Below are 23,491 nucleotides of genomic sequence, written 5' to 3' on the forward strand. Positions count from 1 at the left end.
TATTTGCAGTGCATCTCCTCATCATGTAGGTCACCCACTAACAAGAGAATTAAACTTGCCCTCCTTTTACCACTTTTGGTTAATGGGTCTGACATTCCACCTTCTATTTTTCTTCTTAAAGCCAGTAATAACAGGCACAACTCTTTCTTACAACAGCAAAGTTTCATCTCCGATGCTAGGTCATTGTTAGGTATGCAACATTAACCAAATGATCAAAGAGGTCGCTGACCTTGCGCAAGCATCATGCAGAAAATATAAACCAGGCTTTACTCTGACAGCAGCAGGCAACGTCTTTGAGAAAAAGGTAATACTTCTGCAAAAATAAGCCGGTTTTTTTTGGGAGTGGCGGAATGCATATCTTTTATAAAAAAAAAAAAAAAAAAAAAGTATGCAGGTATTTCTTAGTTCAAAAAAAAAAGTATTATGTTTCATTACTTGTTAATTTAAAAATGAGCATGGTTTCCTTTGAATGCAAAGTTAGCAAGAAAATACCTGCTCATTTGTGCAGCACGTATGGACTCTGAATGAATGTTCAGCATGGCTGGCAACATTGTGACCCCAGTGAAATGTTGCCTTAAGTCAGATAAAGTAAATATGTTAGTGCTCTTTGCCTGGAATCTACTAAGCTAGGTAAGAGCATGATTGGCTGTGATCATGGATGACAAGGATATTTTGGTCGTAGTACATTATCTATTTTTATTATGGTTCCTTGATTGTTAGTTATTGGTTGTTATTTGTGTTATTTATGTCATATGTTCCCTGTACAATTTTTGTTTACAATGTCTAAAAGGCAAACAAAATTCCAACATTTATTTATATGTTCCAATGTTCAATGCCAATAAATGTCTCTTCTTCTTTATAAGGTGTATGTGTATCATTAAACTACTACTAGGCTTAGTATAAAATTAACAAAATATGACAATTAAATTATCACAATTATCTGCATGACAAGTTCCACGAGGCTCCAGTAAGTTATCACAAGCCAGAACATGAAGCATGGCACGTCAAATACTGCTAACAGTTTTTATTTCTGAAACTGCTGCACGTGATCATTTAAGCAAAACTCTGGTCAAATAAGGTACAGTTGGGGCGGAGTTGTTACAAAGGTGATAATTCGACCAATCAAACAAAAGGATTAGAGCTTATCTGGAATGAATATTTAAGCAAATGGGTTAACTATTAAATGATAATGCAGTAATCCAAATAGTGAAGAATGAAATTTGTCAGTACATTTATAGATAGGAAATAAATTTATTTCTTGTCTGGTTTAATTAGTGTATAAATATAGCAGCAGACCAAACTGCAAGCCACTTTCCACGAATATGTTGTTTGTATTGTGCAAGGACTTAACTATGATTCAGTTTGGTTCATGCTCTAGAAGATGAAGACATTTTATAAAATTATGTGCAATAGAAGTTAATGCTTTAACTAATAGTACATGGAAATACTCAGCGCAAGAGATTTGATGCACACAATATATACACATTCCACTGCACGATGTTTATCATCATGAGAATCCAATTAGAAACACTTGATGCAGTGAGTTCCATAAGAGTCAGCCTGGAGCTACCTGCATACAGCTAGCTACTACAATGGTATTTACTGGTTACTTTTGCAGCCAAACGTGCACCAATCAGAAGCTCAATATAACTCAATATTGATTTATCCAATCCACTTGACCACCTATTTTTCTTCCAGTCCTCTCAGCCAATCAAAATTCAAACAGAAAGCAGTGGTTACCAGAAAATAAGATAGCTTTGCTGGGGACAAGTTTAATTAGACTTTTGAATTTCCTGCAAAAATACATCCATGTTCTTTATTTAGACAGTTAGGGCCAGTACTACTTTTCTCCATATTGTAATAATTCCTATAGTTAACCCACCAGTCTCTGAACCATCTCTCACAAACATAGCAAAAGCATATACCACACATTTTTGAGGGGTACATGTGAAAATGAGTTGCAGTCTCTAGTTATGAGTAATTAGTACACATAATCAAAGCTGAGCTCAGTAAGGAGGCTGAGCTGCCTTGAGTAATAACAAAGTCTGATCATTTACATGAGCAATTTGAAAACAGGTGCAAGACTGTTTTAGAGAAATTTGTAAATATTCAATTAAAAACTTTGATTTCATTAGGGTATCTTTTAACTTGGGGAAAATACAAAAAAAAGAAGGGAGAGATTTGGAACAATAAAGCATCAGTAGTATATGGAATTTTAAATTTGAATTGGACTTAAATAATACTCAACAATAAGAGTTAAACAAGTTAATGTTTTTACATCTACTGATGCAAGCATCAGTCCCAAAAGAGCAAATGTCACTAACCTGACAAACTGATCTACAGTAATCCCTCGCTACTTTGCGGTTCACTTTTCGCGGATTCACGACTTCGCGGATTTTATATGTAAGCATATCTAAATATATAACGCGGATTTTTCGCTGCTTCGCAGGTTTCTGCGGACAATGGGTCTTTTTACTTCTGGTATTTGCTTCCTCAGTTGGTTTGCCCAGTTGATTTCATACAAGAGATGCTATTGGCGGATGGCTGAGAAGCTACCCAATCAGAGCACGCAGTTAAGTTCCTGTGTGCTGCTGATTGGCTCAACGACGGAGTGCTGCATTAACCAGGAAGTCTCATCTCACTCATTCAGCATTAACGTGCTCTTGCTACTGCATTCAGGGGATTATCACCTTCATCGTCATCATTTTTACTGCGCAGCATATTCATCACGTCATATATAACTACGTGTACTTCGCTATACAGTAAGTGTAAACTTATCTACCGATTTCACGTCCAAATACACGTTAAATAATTAAATAAATATGGTGTCCCTACTTCGCGGAATTTCAGTTATCGCGGTCGGCCTTGGAACCTATCTCCCGTGATAAGTGAGGGATTACTGTACTGCCAAAAATGATTTTAAAAGGTTGTTGTTTTAAAAACAGCTTTAAAGGGTTTGTGTAAATAAAAATATCCTAAATAATATTCACATTCTTCAACTAATGTAGCAGTGTTACAAAAATGTCTGAATGTTAATGTTTTAGTATCGATTACGGAATGGAAAATGCCAGTGAAAAAAATTTAGTACACTAACATGACAAAAACAAAAAAAAAACACAACACACAGACCACGAAGACCATATATTTCTCTATAAGCACTACACTGTATTGGCTTGGGGGTGATTTCAATTTCCTCAATTTGTTGTTACTTTTAGACCCAATCATATGAAATTCAGAACTGGTGGCTATTAACAAGGCTGCTGGTGCTTTAGTTTGAGAGACAGGAAAAATATTTAAACTGATTGTTACACCTTATTAACAGTTACTGTGAGAATAAAAGGGACTTTATAAATCTCCATTTTATAGAGTGTGGCTCAGTCTGATCATCTAGCTCCAGTGGGAGATACCATAGCCAGCACCTTCAGCAGTAGGATAGTCAGACGGTTATGTTCCATCAGTGTAATAACAGCCATACTCTGAAGTAGCATATATAGATGATTTTACAGATGATTGTTTTATCTAAATATTTTTAAATTTGTAAATTTGCCTCACTGAATGTTAAAGATTTTCTTTGCTTTACTAAAACAATGTTTATTAATGACAGCTTTATAGATATGACTTAGATATAAAGAAACCACGAGTAACAACTGCTTAAAACTCTGATCCTTGTGTGGCTACTTCTCTAATGTATCTAACTACTTCAAAAATCTGAGAAACCGACCTTGTTGATAAAGGCTCAACAGCCACAACATGATCCTAGCTTTTCAATCATCCAAGAAGGAATTCAAATGAATTCAGCCCTATGTTATTTCCATAAATTTTGAAATAATACAGTGGAGAATATAATGAAAAACAGTGTGAAAAAATATCTAAAGCAGACTACTAAAAAATCAGAATTAAGTACTAGAAGTACTTGCCTACAGCTTGTAAAAGTTTCTAACACAACACTTTTAAACCCACCTAATTCAGTTCTGAGTCACAGGCACTAGTCTACCACAGAAGCAACAAAAACACACAAACACTCACATAATGCCAATTTAAAGCTGCCAGGCACCGTAATCTGCAGATCTTTGATCAAGGGATAGGAAAATTGAAGTACCTGCTGTAATGCCCCAGTTTGCCCGCAGTCTAGTATCTTTCAGTTCCTGGGACATCTATAGTCATAAACCAAGGACAGATTAACGCAAAGAGGACACAAATAAGCAAGGTTGGCGAAAAAGTGCTCATTGCATTTATTCCAAATCTACAAAATCAGTGCTCTTCTGTAGGAGATAAAAATTAAATGCATAGATTCAAAAAGAATGTAAAGATAGGAATAAAGTCATAGAGATAAAGTTGATTTGCTTTCCTTCTATCCTCTTGTGATGCAGAGCAAATCTCTTTCTCATCTTTCCTTACTCGCCCAATGGGCCTCAGTAGGTCCGAGACAAAGGCAAGCACACTAATACATTAGTCATAAATATTAGGGCCCAGCCACATCAGCCAGTCGTGGCTGGGACGCCTAAAGCCCAGCTCCATCCCCCACCCTTTGGGTGTGGTGAAGTGAGTCAGGGGTCCGGGATCTTCCTACGGAGGCCACAGTAAAAAATACATAAAGAAAAGAGAAGAACATCCAGACTCCACACAGACAAACTGAACATAACACAGAATTTGAAATAAAGGCACAGTACCTACAAGGCAGCTGTGCTAACCACTGCACTATCATGCTGCCAACAGTAATGTTTTGTGCATTATAAAAAAAAATAATAATAAAAAGTGAAATGTAAGCAACTAATCTAATGCAATTACCACAATTTTATAGTATTAAATATGTATGAGTAAATAGGTAAACTCCTTTTACCTATGACAACAAGGTGTCAATATCAGAATCATCACTGTTACACATTATAGAATAATGTATTATATCGAGTACATCAATAATCAGAAATGCATTTCTTGGGTAATTTCTTGTTTAACATAATTTGTAAGTGTGAAGAAGAGCTTTAAACAACACAGTAAAATTTGTCAGTAAATGAGATAAATAAATAATTACATAAGTAATTAAATAATAATAATTACATAGTGCACAAATACAAGTTGGGCATCCATAATCCAAAATCTGAAACTTTTTTGAGCGCCAACACGACAGTATCTATGTTCCATCTAATCTTCTTTGTTTTGTTTTTTTTTTAAAACTACTGAGCAGATGTGAACATCATGACACACAATCGATCACCAGAGTTGGGGTCCCCCGTGAAGCAGCAAGCACCACATAATACCATTACTTGATCAAGTGTCAAGGATGGGGGGATCCCCTGTAAAGCACCGCAATGCTGGACTGATGCAGCATTATAGTTTTAATGCGCTGTTTGGAGTGAAACAATATCACCTGTACTATTTGTTAATGAAATGTCACTGCTTACAGTTAACAAAAGCAGCTTCATTCTTGCAATAAGAGTTTAGTAAATTAATCCCATTACGTAAGGGATACCGGACGCTGTGGTAAATTCCCTTTTTATGTTACTATTTTTTTTTATTTTGTTAAAAATGTGTTATGTTTTATGCATGTTCACCCAAACCATGTGAAAATTCAAAGTAGCACCTCATCAGTCGGTAAATGGTTTCCAGCACTGAATGAAGTGGAGTCGAGTGGAGGTTCGTTGAGATATTCCTTCTGTCTTGGCCAGATATTAACTTCAGTGCAATTACGCAAAATTGGCCCTCTTAAAAAGGAACTAAGATACAGCGTGTACATCATATTCATTGGTTTTGAAGTTTAATATGTGTGTTATGTCAACACATAACAGTTCTGTGATATGAATTATCATACGTGTGAGTTGTCATTTAGCTGGATTAGCTGCATTTTCCTGCTTGTTCAAGGGTGTCTACCAAGATATCTCATTGTGTATATAAAAATATTCCAAAATCTTAAAATATCCAAAATCCTTCTGCTGCCAGTCATTTCAGATTAGACATACTGAACCTGTATCACAGAATACTGTAACAGTGTTGTTACTCTCCTAGTGCTTCCCAGAATAATAAACAGATAAAAAGATTAATGATGGTGTGTTTATTGAAAATACACTTTGCAAAGAAGAATATACTGTCAAATACAAATAAACAGATCCATATTACTAACCGAGAATGGTAAACCGGAAGGCACAGACCCAGGTACACGTCGATGGACGCAGGAGACATAGTGCACAGGCGCCTACAGCGCGCGTCTCATAAACCGCAAGCGAAGTCTGATCCACCGCGAACGAAGGAGTCACGGCTCAAAAACGAAAGAGCTCAACTAACGTAAATAAGAAATGAAGCAACAACGTGCCCATAGCTAACGACTAACGACACAGCCACACAAAAAACAGGATTCTGCGCTGCACCCCAGAGTCAAACGGAAGAGGCCACGGAGGCCCCACAGGTCCACAAAGATAGTACAAAAGGCGCAGGCGCCTACAATGTGCTTCTGAACTAAACGTCCACACTACACAGCATGGTCCACACGCTTCTAACACACCGCAAGCATACACACGAGATAGTACAGAAACCCCACAGATCCGGACTCCACAACATATGTGAATCACATTACAGTAATACAATATTAAGCACATTAACATATGTTTACCATTCTCGGTTAGTAATATGGAAACGTCCACACTACACAGCATGGTCCACATGCTTCTAACACACCGCAAGCATGCACACGAGATAGTACAGAAACCCCACAGATCCAGACTCCACAACATATGTGAATCACATTACAGTAATACAATATTAAGCACATTAACATATGTTTACCATTCTCGGTTAGTAATATGGATACTATAAGTACTCACAGAAAACACAAACAGAAGAGGCTTCGGCGTCCCGCCCCACAGTCAAACCAAAGAAAGTACGGAGTCCCCAAACGTCCACAAAACACGGCATAGTCAAACCTGAGAGAGTACGGAGGGCGCATGCGCCTATACACCGCAAGCGAAGGAGTCATGGCTCAGAAACGAAAGAGTTCAACTAACGGAAATAAGTCATTTTAACAGTACGTGCAATTATCCATATTACTAACAGTAAACAACGTATAACTAATGGAGTCACGGTCACGGCTCCAAAACGAGAAACACCATTAACCCGGCCGGATTACCACTGCACAGTCTTAACCAACTTTACGTAGCCTTCTCAAGAGAGTACAAAACCCTACACGTCCACACTACACAGCATAGTCAAACCCGACATGGTGCGGAACGTGCAGGCACCTACAACACGCTTCTAAAGCACTGCAAGCAAAAACCCGAGATAGTACAGAAGCCCCGAAGATCCGGACTCCACAGCATATGTGAATCACATTACAGTAATACAACACTATAAGTACTCACAGAAAACACAAACAGAAGAGGCTTCCGCGTCCCACCTCACAGTCAAACCAGAGAAAGTACGGACTCCCCAAACATCCACAAAACACAGCATAGTCAAACACGAGATAGTACGGAAGGCGCATGCGCCTACGCACCGCAAGCGAAGGAGCCACGGCTCAGAAACGAAAGAGTTCAACTAACGGAAATAGGTAATTTTAACAATAAGTGCAATTATCCACATTACTAACAGTAAACAGCGTATACCTAATCAACAAATCCTAAGGACAGACCATGGACAGAGTCGGCCTTTACCTCTCTGAGCCTGTATTTAGACATGGACAACTTTATGTAGCCTTCTCAAGAGTTCGGCATGCATGTGACGTTAACGTCAAGATTATAATAACTCCATACCAAGGAAGACTCATTCAAGGACAACACACCATCTCTTTACTACAAATGTGGTGTATGAAGACATCCTTTGTACGTCATCTACACCTTTACACTAATGTATATCTCATACATAGATCTGCGCAAACTCAAAGACATTCTATACTTACATAACATAACAATTAAACTGCTATTGTCATTTACATATATTACATAGACCTACAGATGTCGTGACGGTGAACATGATACATATGTAACAATTACCAAGACAGACAATAATCTCTTTCAAATCTATTTCGGGTTACCCAAGACCAGGTGTTGGCGAGCGAAGCGAGCAGGGGGCAGAGCCCCCTAGTGAAAACAATAACCTGCTACATAATTTGACGTTGGATGTATGTAAAGGTCTTTTTCTTTAGACCATACCCAATTTTAGATTTACTGAACCTATAGCTTGGGAACCCTTTAAGCCCCTTCCCTTTGTCCTATGGCATCCACCAAGACCAGTGAACCACATTTGGTAGGCTTTAATTTTGGGATCACATAATGTAATTTAACAGTCTGGAAAGAAACAACTGTGTTAATCTGCAAATAGTTTCTACCTACTGCCAAGACTCCAAGACAAAACTTTCACTTTATGTTCACAGTGAATGTGCCTTTTAACATACAGAAGAAATTTGACTTGATTCTTCCCAGGTTGCATTACTCTCTCTGCTTTATGCTCTTTTATGGAACAAAGCAAGAATCAATCCAGCTAGGACATCAGAAGCCACACAGACATAATTATAATCACAGCAGGTCTTGTTTAAGTTATCAATTAACTTAAGATGAACATCTCTAAAAGATGGAAGGAAACCTGAGCACCTGGGTGTTTAAACTAGATCCCTGTAGCTATGGTGCATTAACACTCGCCACAACACTACCATGCGATCTTTGATTAAGTTATGATCAATAAATAAACTTCTAACATTTATGATTTCCGAAAAAAACAAAAAACTGGTGCACCTGAATAAATGCAACAAGAAGCATTTTAGTACGTTTGAAAATACCGGTAGAACATTTTTGTACAAGAATAAAAATATGGGGGAACAATAAAACAGGGGTAGGCAATTCATAGCTGACAGAAAGAAACACTGCTTCTCATTTCCCAGAGCACTAACATATACCTGCTAAATAACTGTAAGTGATAAATGTAGAAACCAATGTCAGTCAAAGGTACTTAACACTGGAAGATCACATGGTGTTACATGTGCAGACCCCTAAAGCTAAACAGATAAATTATTTTAGTGCATTAAGTAACATAAGTAGCAGTTTCTATTTAAAATACTAGCCCTGCTACCTGCTGAAGACATTATTGGCCTCTCTTAAGCTGCAAAACTAAAGTTGTTTACATTTTCCAAATAGTTCAACATAAATTCTTCCAAGCTTCTCTCGGGATTTGCCATAATTTTTTTCTTTGGCTGCTTTTTGTTCTTTAATTTGTACGTGTGATTGAACACAGCTTCGTTTATAGTAAGGTCATGTTAATATCCCTTCTGCTGACTTCTGCTGACATCTACTCCAAGTAGGTCTTTATTGTATTTGCAGTAGTTTTGGTGTCCTTACCATGCTGAAAAACTGAGTTTTTAGCAATAGGCTTTTTTCCTGAAGATACAGCATGACAAACCAAATTTTATCGCAGCTGTATTTCACTGAATTTGACCACATCCCTTACCACACCTGAGAAAATGCATCCCCAGGCTATGACACAGTCTTCATTGTGTTTCACTGAACTTTTCAGATAGATCTCAATGTATGGTATTTCTCTCCAATAACTGACATATTAAAGTCTTTTTTTTTCAATTTTAGACTTAACACTCCATAAGACTTTCTGCCACTGGTTGTCAATCCATGCATTAAGGTCTTCTATGTATGGCAATCTGTTGCGTTTGCCGTTTGTTGCCCTTCCACAAAAAATAAAAATACATTTCTTTTTCTTTGCTTGTTAAAAGCATGTACTTATGTACTAGACTTCTCTGCCAGATGCAAAGCAAGCACTTCATGAATTAGTTTCTGTCCCATAGCCTCCTTAGCATTAGACCCGAGTGTTACTTGGGCCACAAAAACCGTGCTAAAAGTGTTAGTCCCAAGTGTCACTCGGGCAATTGTACAGATGTGTCTTGTGTAAGCGTTAGAAACGAGAATCACCTGGGTTGTAAATGTGTTGTCAGTGCTGCCATTCTTTGAAGAAATTGCTGTAACTGTGAGCATAGTTTTTCACTAATTATGAAATCTCTGCATTTTACCAACAATTAACACTTTGATGAGAACACCCATCCAGCCCCAAAAATGAAGAAAATTTTGGAGATTTACTACAATTGCCTGGTATAATTTCAGAGCATTTATATACCGGACCACAATGTCAGCATCGATGACAGTCTCATGGCTTATAAGGGAAGACTGTCATGGATACAGTACATTGCATCAAAAACAGCAATTTTTGGCATAAATCTTTACGAGCTTTGCGAATCTAAAACGGAATACATTTGGAATTTGGTTCTGTATACAGGGAAAGAGACAATATTTGATCCAAAATACAATCTGTATGGCATTGTTACGTCATCGGTGCAGACTTTGATAGATGCTGTGTTGGATCAAGGTACTGTGTAACCATTGACAATTTTTATACTTCACCAGAGCTATTTGACATCTTGCTGCAAAGACTGACGCATATGGAACAGTGTGTCCTAACTGCTGTGGCATGCCTGAAGCCTTTGAAAGAGCTAAATTACAGCGAGGTGCTCTAGAAGTTTGGCAAAATGGTAAAGCGCTTGTGCTGAAATGGAAGAACAAGAAAGATGTTTGACTTCTTAATACTGTACATAATGCAGCTACAGCCACTGTACAGGCAAAAGGCAACAAGCAGGTTAAGAAGCCTTGTACTGTGGTTGACTTCAATAGCATGATGGGTGGCATAAATCGTGTGGATCAAGAACAGACTTTCTATCCCGTTATGCAGAGGCAACAAAAGAAATACTACAAAAAGATATCTTGTCATCTGGTGGAACAGTGCATTTGGAATGCATTCACTTTATACACATAAAAAGCTGGTGAAACTGTATCTCATGTAAACTTTACATGCCAGCTTGTAAATTAAATCAATGACGCCTATCCACTGTCCACACTACTGCTAAAGAGACGCGGTCAACCCAGCACATTGCAGATCAATCCAGAGCATCTTATTGATAGAAGTTTTATTGATTATATACCTACAACAGAAAAAAAAAAAAAAAACAGAATCCAACTCGTACCTGTGCAGTGTGCTGTTCAAAAACTGATAAATCTGGAAAGAAAATCCGAAAAGAAACACGCTATTATTGTCCCGACTGTGATGCTGGATTGTGTCTTTCACCGTGCTTTAAGATTTACCACACAAAGGACTCATTTTGAGATTATTTATTGTTTTGGCATCATTAATAGTATTATTATTGTTATTATTGTTCATTTCATATTATTATTTTTTATTCATCGTTACTATTATTATTTGTATCGTTATTATATTTTTTAGATTCAATATAAATGTAATTTTTCATACCAAATAAAAAATGCAACGTTTTTTACATGTTTTTTTGGAAAAAAAATGCAACGCTAAGGAGGACCTTTTACACAGTGTTCAAATATGGACAGCATTTTGGATCTTTCACTACATTTTCTGCCTGTAATCTCCCCAGTTTATGCAATTTTTTTGATGAAAGTTTAAACACCACATCTTAAAAATCCAATGTGCCACGCTACTGCTCACAGACAACAACCTTATTAATACAAAGCCTTTATTTTAGGTCTGTCAAAGTAGGTTAGTCATTTTTAACCTTCTCCTCAAAGCACCTCATGATATACGTTTACCATCTAACATGCCCACAATATAACACTTGTTTTGGCTAACCACTAATTTATTAACCCAAATCAGATGTGCTATTGAGGTTTAAGCAATATGTGGAAAATACATTTACACAGAAATTAACTCCAACCAGTAAGAACATGTGCAGACAAAGCATCCAGAGAAAACAACAAACAATGTAGCCAAGTCTGACAAACCATTTCAGCCAAAGTTTCTTGCTTCTACACTTTTTCTTTGATTACATCGGTTTGTAAATTATAAATCATTATATTTCTGCCACCAATCACTCCCTTCTGTACCATTCAAGCTGTCTGTTGTTTCTAGTTAAAATCCTACTTACACCACTTTTATACATCATTTTTAGAATAAGGGCTCATTAAGGCTGGCATCAAACAATGAGACAAAGGGCTGCAGAGTTTTAACCATTATCCTGGATTTCTGCGACACTTCCTTAAGCATTTTGGGCACTACACCCAGTTTATCAGAGGGCCACAACTTGGAAAAGTAGCATAATTAAAGGACAAGTTAAGTATTTTTCAAGTTGAACAATTCTATTTTAATTTATAGCAAGTACTTAACTATAAAGCAAAATTTTGCATGGCAAATGCATATATACCATTTTAGTGAAGAAAATACTTTGACTTGAAAACTGCCAAACTTATCCTTACTTGCAGAATCCTGTGCCATTAAGAGCAGGCCTTGATAGTAACAAATGCGAATTATAGTTTCTTCCCTACACAAAGAAAAACTCCACAAACTAAATTGCAACTGTCATTTAGTTAGCCCTTTAAATGCACTAGTGTTCATACACCTTTTCCCAAAAAAAACAGTAAAAGATATCTCATTCAGGTTCTCTTCAACTATGGTTAGTACTAAGATTGACAAAACATGGATTTAATTAATGCAGTTGGCAAACCCTTACTTACACTCTTCAACCTATAAAAAAATAAATAAAATTGCTTTATCTAACCAAAGGGCTATCGATAAACTACACTGTCACAAGAATTACTTTTAAAACTTTGGCTTTATTCCTAAACAAACAATATTTTTTGCCATAGTATCCTTATTAGAAAACAACTTAAGAAAAGGGTGCATAACAAGGTCATTTTTTTAAAATTGTACTCATAATTTGCAATATTTCAAAAGTTCTGCATACGAAATAAATATTAAACTTGTAATATGGTTCAAACCCAGACACAAATGTTCAACATCAACAAAATGCTTCTAAAAGCCCTTAAAACAATCAGATACTGCGTATTTTGTGGTCTTTATAAAACTACAAACAAAATTCAAGCAGAAGGCAAATTTATCAAAACACATTGCAACCAGATTACTTTTACTGAGCAACTGTGCAAATTAACAGCCTAAATTTTAAAAAACCAAAATTAGTAAATTTATAAAGAAAATTTGAAAAGCAGAAACTTACTGTAAAAATTCTCCTGCCAGTACGGTCAAAAGTAATGCAGTAGACTGAAGACAGGTGCCCTAAAATTCGTTTATGCATCTTCATATGCTGGTAAACAGCAGTTGGAACTAGCTGCCCAAGTCTGTAACTTCCATTAAGCTTTCTTCCAAAAATAGTTTCCGCTGTAAGATGAAATATAAAAAAATAAAAACACAGACTTACACTTATGCCACAAAACTTCTCAAAATTTTCAGTTTTTATAAGGCACTAAATAAACCAACTAAAGGGTGTTTCCTAAGAAAACAGATCTTAACCAAGCATTATTTATCTGAAGATTCATAGCTGTGTTATTTTAACACTCAAGTTAGTTTTGAGTCCATATTTGTATATGAAAAGAGATTTGTAGCCCTGTTAGCCCAGTAATTTTGAATTTTGGTTCTGAAATTTCTTGAAGAAAAAAATAAAAATCACTTTCTATGAGTACAAACCAAATATACATTTTTTATATCATTTATTCTTCCATGTCCATAAGCAATTTGCACACTCCTCACATTAGATGTTCTGCAAACAAGGGGGCTCCGCCCCCTGCTCGCTTCGCTCGCCTACCCCCGGCGTTTTGAACCCGTGCCCGCCAGGCAGCCGTAGGTTGCTTTTGTATTGGCCTCTCTTTCAACCTCATGTACCATTTTTATAGACTTAGCTAATGGGTGATTGTTTATGACCTTATTGCCGTTTCTCATTATATAAGCTCCGTGCATTGTTTGTTTTCAGGAAGGTTCACTCGTTGATAGATTGCGTCATCTGGATCTAAGATGTATATTTCTGCAAATTTGCGTTCGTGATTTGTTTCAGGGTGCACTGTTCCAATGCGATGTAATATTTGTCCACATACGCGAAAGCAGTATGGGCCATTGCCAGCTGGTGGCCTGATATTTACTCCGGTAGATGCAAAAGCAAATGAACCATTGTAGGATCTAATGCAGTTCATAAAGTTTTTACTTTCAGGTACATCGTTAGTTAGAAGCTTCCGTAGATATTCAGGATATTCATGTAAAGGAGGCAGTCTAACTTGACCCTTTTGACAACAACGTGTAAACTCATTAGTTGTATTGCCAGTTGTTTCTTCAGGGAAGTTAAGTGAATGACAATGATTGCAAATGACATTCATTAATTCCAATGAATTTTCATTAATAGTGGACTCATTATAGAACGCGTTGTCAGCCAATTGGCGGAATTGTTTAGCAGGTGTTTGTCGTTACTATCTTTGACGTTTATCTTTTGCCTGTGCCATTTGAGAGGCGCGTTGTTGTATGTCCAGTATTTGGGATGTGTTGTTTTGGAGCTGTAATTGCTTTGCTTGTGTTGTGTGAGAAGCGCGCTGTAGTCGCCGGCGTTCATTGTTTTTATGGAGCCGGGCCCGTTTTTGTATCCCGGGCAGTCGAGCTCTCTCTTTTTGGAGCCGTGCCTGCTTGTTTTCCAGCATTTCAGACGCACGTTGTAGACGTCTGCGTTCATTGATTTTTTCCCGTCGGTCCCGTTTTTGTATGTCTGTCACTCGAGCTCTTTCCTTTTGAACCTGTGCCTGCTTCGCTTCCGCAGTTTGAGATGCGCGCTGCATGCGTCTACGTTCATTGTATCTGTCCATTTGGGCTCGTTTCTGTACCTGTGTTAGTCGAGCTTTTCGTTTTTGGAGCCGAGACAGTTTTTCTTCCATGGTTTCAGAAGCGCGTTGTAGGCATCTACGTTTATTGTTTTTTTTCATGCGGGCTCGTCTTTGTGGTCCTGTTACTGGAGCCATATCGTTTTGCACCCGTGATCGTGAACTCATGACTTGTCTGTTCTTTATCGTTAGTAATACGGGTAAGTAATAAGGATGATCGCACTTACTGTTAATAGGGAGCGTTTTCTGTGGTCGTACGGTTAATAGTGCATCACTGTAATGAGATTCACCTATGCTGTATAGTTTGTACGTGTTCAGATGACGTATGTTTAATACGGAGCGTTCGTTTCTTCTTATTATTACCCATCAGGTGTTGCGCCTGTGTTATCTATGGTTGTCCTGTTAATATTGCATCACTGTAATGTGATTCCAACAAGTAGTGTAGTCCGGTTTCTTGTTGTTTATGTACGACGTCGGGTGTCCGCGTGCGGTTTTTTTAGAAGTGAGTGGATTATGCTGTGTAGTGTGTACGTTGATTTCAGATGTGCGTTGTAGGCGAATGCTCCTATCGTAGTATCTGCCGTTTTCCGTACCACAATTCGCTTTCCGTAATATCTCGGGGTTGATGTGTGACCCTTTATGGACTCCGTAATCTGTCTCGTTTTACTCTGGTGCGGGGGGGGTGACTCCTCTTTTTCCGTACCATCTCGGGCTTGATTTGTGAACCTTTGTGGACTCCGTAGTATGTCCCGTTTCATTGTGGGGCGGGGATAATGTGATTCAAATATGTTGTTTTGTCCGTATTTGTGGGGTTTCTGTATGATGTCGGGTGCTTGCTTGCGGTTGCTCTTTTGTTTTTGAGCGGTAATCTCGGGCTTGATGGGTGACCCTTTGTGGACTCCGTAGTCTGTCCCGTTTCACTCGGGGGCGTGGGTCTGACTCCTCTTTTTTTTGTGTGCTATGGGCGCGTTGCCTCATTTCTTATTTCTGTTAGTGGAGGGGGGCTTTGTGTGGCGCCTGCACACCATGTCTCCTGCGATTTCTGTTAGTTGGAGGGGGGCTTTGTGTGGCGCCTGCACACCATGTCTCCTGCGATTTCTGTTAGTTGGAGGGGGGCTTTGTGTGGCGCATGCGCACTATGTCTTTTGCGTCCACGGGCAGGTCCCTGCGTCCACATCCGGTTTACCATTCTCGTTTAGTAATATGGATAATATGGATATGCATTTGGCCTAAAACTTTAAGTAACATCACAAAATAAGAATGGTCCTTGCATATTACACAAACAAAAGCACTGCATAATTCATAGTATCATTATGGAAAACTATCTTGCATAATGACAAAAAAAAAAAAAAAAATTATATTATATATACAGATCTCTGAAGTCTTGTTTCAAATTGTTCATTATAGTAGCCCCAAATATGTTAGCAGACTGCACAAAAATAGCATGCTGTACTAGTGACAAGTTCCATTACAAGCCTCCACAAACGCAACTAAACTTTTCTGATTAACCTGATTAGGGGATGCCATTTTCCATGTTACTTTTCTTATTGTTTTGAAAATGATTATTCAATTATACATTCATAAATTATCAAATCCACTTAATCGTTGAATTAGTTATTTGTCTAAAATTCTAGAAAAAAATTTTTTTTGCAGGTCCAGTATGTGATCATGTAAGTATGCTTTCATGCTTACAAAAAAGGTCATGACTAGCTGTTATTTGGCAGTGTTTCCCGTCATTTAAATTAATGGGTAAGCCACCTAGTAATCGATAGGTACCGACTGTGAGAGGAGGGAAAAGGCATTACAACATCCAGTTTTTAAGTACAGTAATCCCTCGCTATATCGCGCTTCGCCTTTCACGGCTTCACTCCATCACGGATTTTATATGTAAGCATATTTAAATATATATCGCGGATTTTTCGCTGCTTCACGGGTTTCTGCGGACAATGGGTCTTTTAATTTCTGGTACATGCTTCCTCAGTTGGTTTGCCCAGTTGATTTCATACAAGGGACACTATTGGCAGATGGCTGAGAAGCTACCCAGCTTACATTTCTCTTTCTCTTGCGCTGACTTTCTCTGATCCTGACGTAGGGGGATTGAGCAGGGGGGCTCTTCCCACACCTAGACGATACGGACGCTAGTCTAAAAATGCTGAAAGATTATCTTCACGTTGCTATCTTTTGTGCAGCTGCTTCCTGAAACGACATGCTGCACCGTGCTTCGCATACTTAAAAGCTCGAAGGACAAGTATTGATTTTTGCTTGCTTGTTTTTCTCTGTCTCTCTCTCTCTTTCTGTGCTCTTGATGGAGGGGGTGTGAGCTGCCGCCTTCAACAGCTTTGTGCCGCGGTGCTTCGCATACTTAAAAGCCAAACAGCACTATTGATTTTCCTCTGCCTTTATGACAGTCTCTGCTCCTGACTCCTTTGAAGAGGAAGATATGTTTGCATTCTTTTAATTGTGAGACGGAACTGTCATCTCTGTCTTGTCATGGAGCACAGTTTAAACTTTTGAAAAAGAGACAAATGTTTGTTTGCAGTGTTTGAATAACGTTCCTGTCTCTCTACAACCTCCTGTGTTTCTGCGCAAATCTGTGACCCAAGCATGACAATATAAAAATAACCATATAAACATATGGTTTCTACTTCGCGGATTTTCTTATTTCACGGGTGGCTATGGAATGCAACCCCCGCGATGGAGGAGGGATTACTGTAAATTGTATTCATTTTTTAAACTGCTGTGAATTTTCAAAGTGGGCAAATGAAAAGAAGGCTATGTATGATGTCTGTTTATTTTCACATGCTCCTTGTGTTCTTATTCCAGTGTTCACTACATTGTATGGCTACCACAATGACCCTCACCTTTTACTATACACAAAACACAATATGAAACTTGGAATCAGCATGAAAACCAGAAACAATCTTGGAATTAATCACACAGTATATAACAATCACACAGCAGATCCAGCAATTGAGAAATGGTGCGATTTACCAACCAAAAATCCTTAAAGTGTATCTGCTTTTCATCTACAACTTGTTGCAAGCTGTTTTGTCAAGTAAACTTGATAATAACTATTAACATAATTCCCCCAGCCTTAAAGAGAAAGCATTCCTGCAATTCTCACCCTCATTGATTTATAATGTAAAACAAACAAAAGTGTTCTGAACTCATACTTACATATTATAGAAAGTCAGAAATGTGATTCTATTTAAAATGTGTATATTTTTTATGAATGAGATTCAATTAAAAATTTTATGTATTCTTTTTTCGATGGGTATGATTTTATTGCAGTTCAGTGAAAAATATGCATGCAATTTTAGTTTTTTCATAAAAAGACATCTTTCAATTAAATTATTTGTTGCTACTATTATTTAATTACTTATCTCTGCCACCCCTCAAATATAAGTCAGCAACAAATACCACCCACTAATAAAAGTTCTTTTAGGGGAAAACACACAAGGTGCTAACTTTTAGTCCCTCACCCATTGTTTTAACCAATACCAACTGCCAGTAATGTTAAATCACATTTTCATAATTTTTATAAAGTTACTGATTACAAGATTCAGGTGTTGTTATCCAGTAGAGGGTAATAAAGCATCCTTAGCATTCTGCTTCTATGTCTATGTAAGAGTCTGTACCCGGCAAAAAATACCGAACTTTGGAGACAGGTTTTTAATCCCTTGTCACCATGAACTGGAAAAAAAGACCTTTAAAAACATGTATTGGCTGTTATACCCACATATAGTGAAAGATCTTATTTATGAAACAAAGTGTTTATGTAAACTCTTAAATCTGAATTGCAAGTTATAATGCACAAAACACATAGTATTCTTTTCAAGCCCATAAATATCAAACTTACCTATATTTGCTGGTCTTCCATAATTTAGTGGTGGCTCTGGAGGCCTTCCACAATGTAGGGCTGCCAAAGCAGTTCCTTTCCACACAACATGCTTACAACCTGTTTATATAAACAAATAAAAGGGATGGTGTTTAAAATCAACACAAAAAAAATGTTAAGAATATACAGTACAAAACATACATTACATACTTTTATTGGTGCGAAGAAGAGACTGTCGTCCAGCTCCAAGTAAAGACTGCACTCCAGGAACACTTGCTGGAACCTCTTTTTCCAAAAGAGGGCCAATACATCGGCATACCTGCAGCAGATGATCTGGTGCTATATGTCTGTAAATCTTAACCTGGAAATTTCAAAGAAATCAATTAACTTCATTCAATTCAGTTTTTGTAGTACAATGGTTGACACTTTCCAAGAAAAAAAAGCTACCAAAAAAAAAAAAAAAAGTGCTGTGGTTTTAAAGAATATCACTTTTAAATAATTGACAAAATTTATCTACACATTGGAATATACAGTATTAAAATTGTAACTGAATAGGATTTGACACATTAACTACAATGCATGTTAAAAGTGTTCTATTATTTCTCTAGTTATCCCTCTGAACAAACTTTTGACTTTATTGGTTTAAAATTAAAAACAATCTGTTCATTTACATTGCATATCTTCAAATAAGATTATTCTGATACACATAAATTAATTACTCATTGATTACCATTTATTATAATACAATGTTACAGACTGCCACATTTTATTCTGGCCCAAATGGAAGCAAGACGGGAAGCAACACTGAACAGTCTATAATAAGGCATTATCACTTACAACAGGCCAATCATGAGTTGCTAATCAACCCAACATACTCTTCTTTGAGATGCAAGAGAAAAATCAGGTATAATTTGAATTAAAGCCATGCATACTCGTGAAAACATGCAAACTCCACAAAAAAAGAGAACAGTCCAAAATTTACGTTGAGTCTCCTGCCTTCTTCCTGTGAGGCAGCAGTGCTAGCCACTGCACCACTTATCTCAAATAACACAACATTCTCAAACTGGTTTAACCAATGTCAAAGTTACCAGGCAGGACCAGCCCTGGTTATAGGCTAATCCATCTCTTTTAAATAGCCACACGTAAATTATTCACTTGTACAAAGAAATGTGCAACATACATTTAGAAAATATCTGATAAATCCACTTTTAAAAAGCATCATTAAAGACAAAATTATATACTTTCTGCACTGAATTCTAGCATTTTGAGAATCCACACTAAAATAATATCCACTTGTTGCGTTTGCTCTAAAATAGCTAAAGTATGCTGAAACAAAATTGGCTAAAAATACTTTCTTTCATAATGCAAAATTAAACAAATTTATCATACACCAGGTCAGTATAGTTACACGGAGTTAGGTTTTAAACGCTATCTTAAAAGCTACAGTATATAAGTTTTCCTCCAAGAATTCCAGTTTCCTTCCTACTTTCTTTAATAGTGGAGAGATTTTTCTTGAGTACATGCTGAACACTGATTATTACCTCAAAGAACAGAAACACATGGTTAGCAATTTTTCATGGAAATTATTTTCTCCCTAACAAGATAACAAATATAGTACCAATGGTCCTAATTGTGAATTTCAACAAAGTTATTTAACATTTACTTCACCACTACAATAAAAGGATACAAGTTACAAAAATAATTCACATCTTTAAAATTAAGAGATTTCTGCAGAATCTATAAACAGTAAAGTATAACAAATATTTGAATGCTAATTTTGCACATACAGAAAAAGCATCCATTTAACTCTCATTCTAAGAGCCCCATAATTTAACAGACACAAGAAAAAACTGATTCTTTATAGAGGTGCTGTTATACTGATTACACACATTTTTTCTTACTCTGACATTGCATAGTTTATAACCTTACTAGTAGGATAGGCTTTGATGATCATCTGTCTTGTACAGGATAACTTAGTCCAGTAGATACCTGGATTGCAATAACTCAAATCACTGTAATTGTATACATGCACACAAACACATATAGATAGACACGTTGCCTGGTACATTAAATTACATATTTACCAAGTTTTTTTTCAATAAATTGGTATTTCTTCAGTCAAGCAAATACAGCATTTTACCTTGTAACTATAGTCATATCCCAAGTCTGGAGAAAATTATGCATCTTTTGTTACATTTTATAAATTACTTTAGTAATTTATCTTCTGACCCTAGAACAAAATGCCAAGTAGGTAATATATTTAAACAGTTTTGAATTAAGGGTACCAAAATTTTCCACACACAGTCATCTGAAAAACAGTATTGTGTTACTTTTTACATTGCATGCACATTTTATACTGGTAAAAGATTTCCACCTTATAATTCAATTAACATCTGGACATATATCTCAATATTGTCATTTATAGGGTAGAGTACACAATATGCTAAACAGCTACTAAAGCATCAAAATCCATGCCTGTAATTTTTTTTTATTTTTTTTTATTATTAACTTCCCATAAAAATGAGCTTCGACATGTTTTACAAGAGTAAACAATTCCAAGCTCTGGATTTTTATAATTATTATCAGATGTCACCCAATGAAATCCTTACAAATGTACCAATCTGTAAGCCTATAGAGAGCTAACATTGATTTTCTATTTGATCCCAATTAAAACTGATCTTATTCTAAAATTATCTATACCGTTCTTCCCCGTTAACAGAAGGTTTGGATGCGTCGATTTTCATTTAAAATATAACGTGCAAAAATAAAAGACTGATTTGATTTCTTGCATAATCACCGGATGATGTAAACAAAAGCGGTCTACAAAACGGTCAGCTGAAAACGATCTCGTAAATAGCCTAATGTCGCCGAGACAGCATAGGAGTTTCCATAAATTACTTTAGAAATCAATATTTTGCTGTTCTAGCTATTCATATGGTATGCTATTTTGAATACATTTATTCAGTTTGCGAAATCGATTACCACACTATCGAAAAGCACCTTTAAGACATATAGATAATTGGGTTTATTTAATGGCTGTCATACAAACTAAAGTCTTAAACAATGCCGGTCGTTTTCAATACATCTAATTTAAAATAAAACAATATCACAGTGGTCTGACACTAGCAAAAACAGCAATAATATTACAGTTCCAAACAAAAAGAGGAGAGAATAAAGTGTATCCTTATTAGGTCAATGATCATCAATATTCGTTTGGTATTATTGGGGTTAGTAATTATGTTTCCAATTACACATACAGATCTTCCCCCATTAACTCACAAACGCACCTTGATCTTCTTTTTCAGGCAGAAATCCTTAAATTTTTACAAGGGTATGTCTCTGATTCTATTGTTAAATCCATAGTTCACTATTCCAGCTGGATTCTTTTAAGGAACCCCAGAGGGAAAAAAAAATCACAATTTTATTTTCTCTTCGATAATTTTCTTTAAAATAACTTGTTTTTAATCCCGATTCTTTCTGGGATCCAGTTTGCTTTCCACCCAGCATGTGCAGTCCTGACTGTAGGAGCGCCTCCATATCTGGCCGCGGCCGCTGCGCTCTCCTTCTCTGCCGCTCTGAGCGCTAGAGTCCCTCCTCCAGTGCCGCTCGGCTTCTACTGCACAACACTCATGACGTATCTTTATTTCTAGTACATTTTACCCCAAACTATTTTTAATCCGCTCATGTTGCCGACCCCCATAATTGTAAAATTGACTATGCGCCACGAGCACCTGCACCCTTCTATGATAATTTCTTCACACATTCTTTAAGCTAAAGAGGAACGAGGGATCAAAAAAAAGTTTTTTTTCCTTTTAAAAATTGCGGGAAATTCAATTTTTATTTCACTCACGAAAAAAGTTTTCCCAGTTATTGGTCTCTCTTACCAAATTTTCGTAAGTCCCGGGATGTTCCTTCCCCGTCCAGTCAATTCTTTTCGGCAGGAGCTAGAAAGAAATTACACCCACATCTCAATGACATTTTACCCCAAAAGATGCTCACTGGCTTATTTTTAAAGAGACGATTTAAAAATGTGGCAGAAATGAATGCGAGAAAGTAAAGCGGGCGAGATGGCATGTAAGCGCCGTGCTGCCTACCTCCTTCTCCTCCACTTCTTTAATCAGGACCTATAAGACATCGAAAAAACAAAGAATTATCTCCCTCGAAAGTAAAAATCAAATTATGTTCAAAAAACACACGTCCAGGTACCCACCTCGGCTGCATTTTGACAGGGTCCTGCTTCCAAAAATCGGGCTATTAGGAAGTACAGCTCTATTCAGGGGGAAACACAAGAAGGCGGAACGTCAGGGGCATTTTAGGAATAAAAAATGTCTTCGTCGATGCTCTATAAATCTTTCCTACTCACCAGATTTCATTGCGGCGATGTGTTTACTGTCAGAAGCCATTTTTGTGTTGTCTAAGCGTAAAGGATAAGGTGTGTGCCCGTGGTGTGAAATGGGTATCAGTATCTGCCCTATAGCTGTCACTGTTTATTCACCAGGAAGAGTCTCTCCTCCTCCATTCAGCCAACACACAAGCAGGGTGTGGAAGGGGATCCGGCCTAGGTCTTCTTCCGCACTCCACAATGTAGTGCCGTATCTCACCGCCGCTCCCCATGCATGTCCAAAATCTTTTTTCACAGAAACTGGACCGAGCAGGCTTGGAGAAAGCCATTTCGCTTAGTCGTGAAACGCACAATCGAAACTAGTGCGGATCAGTCTTTTCTTTCCTTTTTTGCCATAGGGTTGTTCAATTCGCCAAATGCTCCGTGCGCAAGGATACGACGCTGTATGCCTGACGTACGTACGGGCAGACGCCAAGGGAAAGAGAAAGGGAGAAAAAGAGAGAGAGAGAGAGAGCTTTGGATTGAAGGTGCTAACAAAATGGGAAATAAAACGAAAACAAACGTTCAGTACAGGGGAAGGGTCTAATTTAGCCAGCCATTACGAGTCTGGGAGTTTTGTATGAGATGCTACTGTAATCGAGGCTTACGGGAGTCGTT

The 23,491-nt window shown here is 37.3% G+C and overlaps 1 protein-coding gene across 1 annotated transcript in view; it reads right to left on the reverse strand.

The window, feature by feature from the left end:
* Positions 1-23,085, reverse strand: part of phip (pleckstrin homology domain interacting protein) — a 202,300-nt gene extending 179,215 nt beyond the window's left edge. The window contains exons 1-7 of the mRNA XM_028797719.2: positions 22,856-23,085; positions 22,703-22,761; positions 22,587-22,616; positions 22,377-22,436; positions 18,703-18,853; positions 18,514-18,612; positions 13,016-13,176 (exon numbers count right to left, since the gene is read on the reverse strand). Coding sequence (XP_028653552.2) covers positions 13,016-13,176; positions 18,514-18,612; positions 18,703-18,853; positions 22,377-22,436; positions 22,587-22,616; positions 22,703-22,761; positions 22,856-22,895 — 600 coding nt within the window. The 5' untranslated portion in view covers positions 22,896-23,085. The remainder of the gene's footprint in view (positions 1-13,015; positions 13,177-18,513; positions 18,613-18,702; positions 18,854-22,376; positions 22,437-22,586; positions 22,617-22,702; positions 22,762-22,855) is intronic.
* Positions 23,086-23,491: the final 406 nt, after the last annotated feature.

Source organism: Erpetoichthys calabaricus, chromosome 3, assembly GCF_900747795.2.
Source record: "Erpetoichthys calabaricus chromosome 3, fErpCal1.3, whole genome shotgun sequence".
In the NCBI taxonomy this organism is placed as follows: domain Eukaryota; kingdom Metazoa; phylum Chordata; class Cladistia; order Polypteriformes; family Polypteridae; genus Erpetoichthys; species Erpetoichthys calabaricus.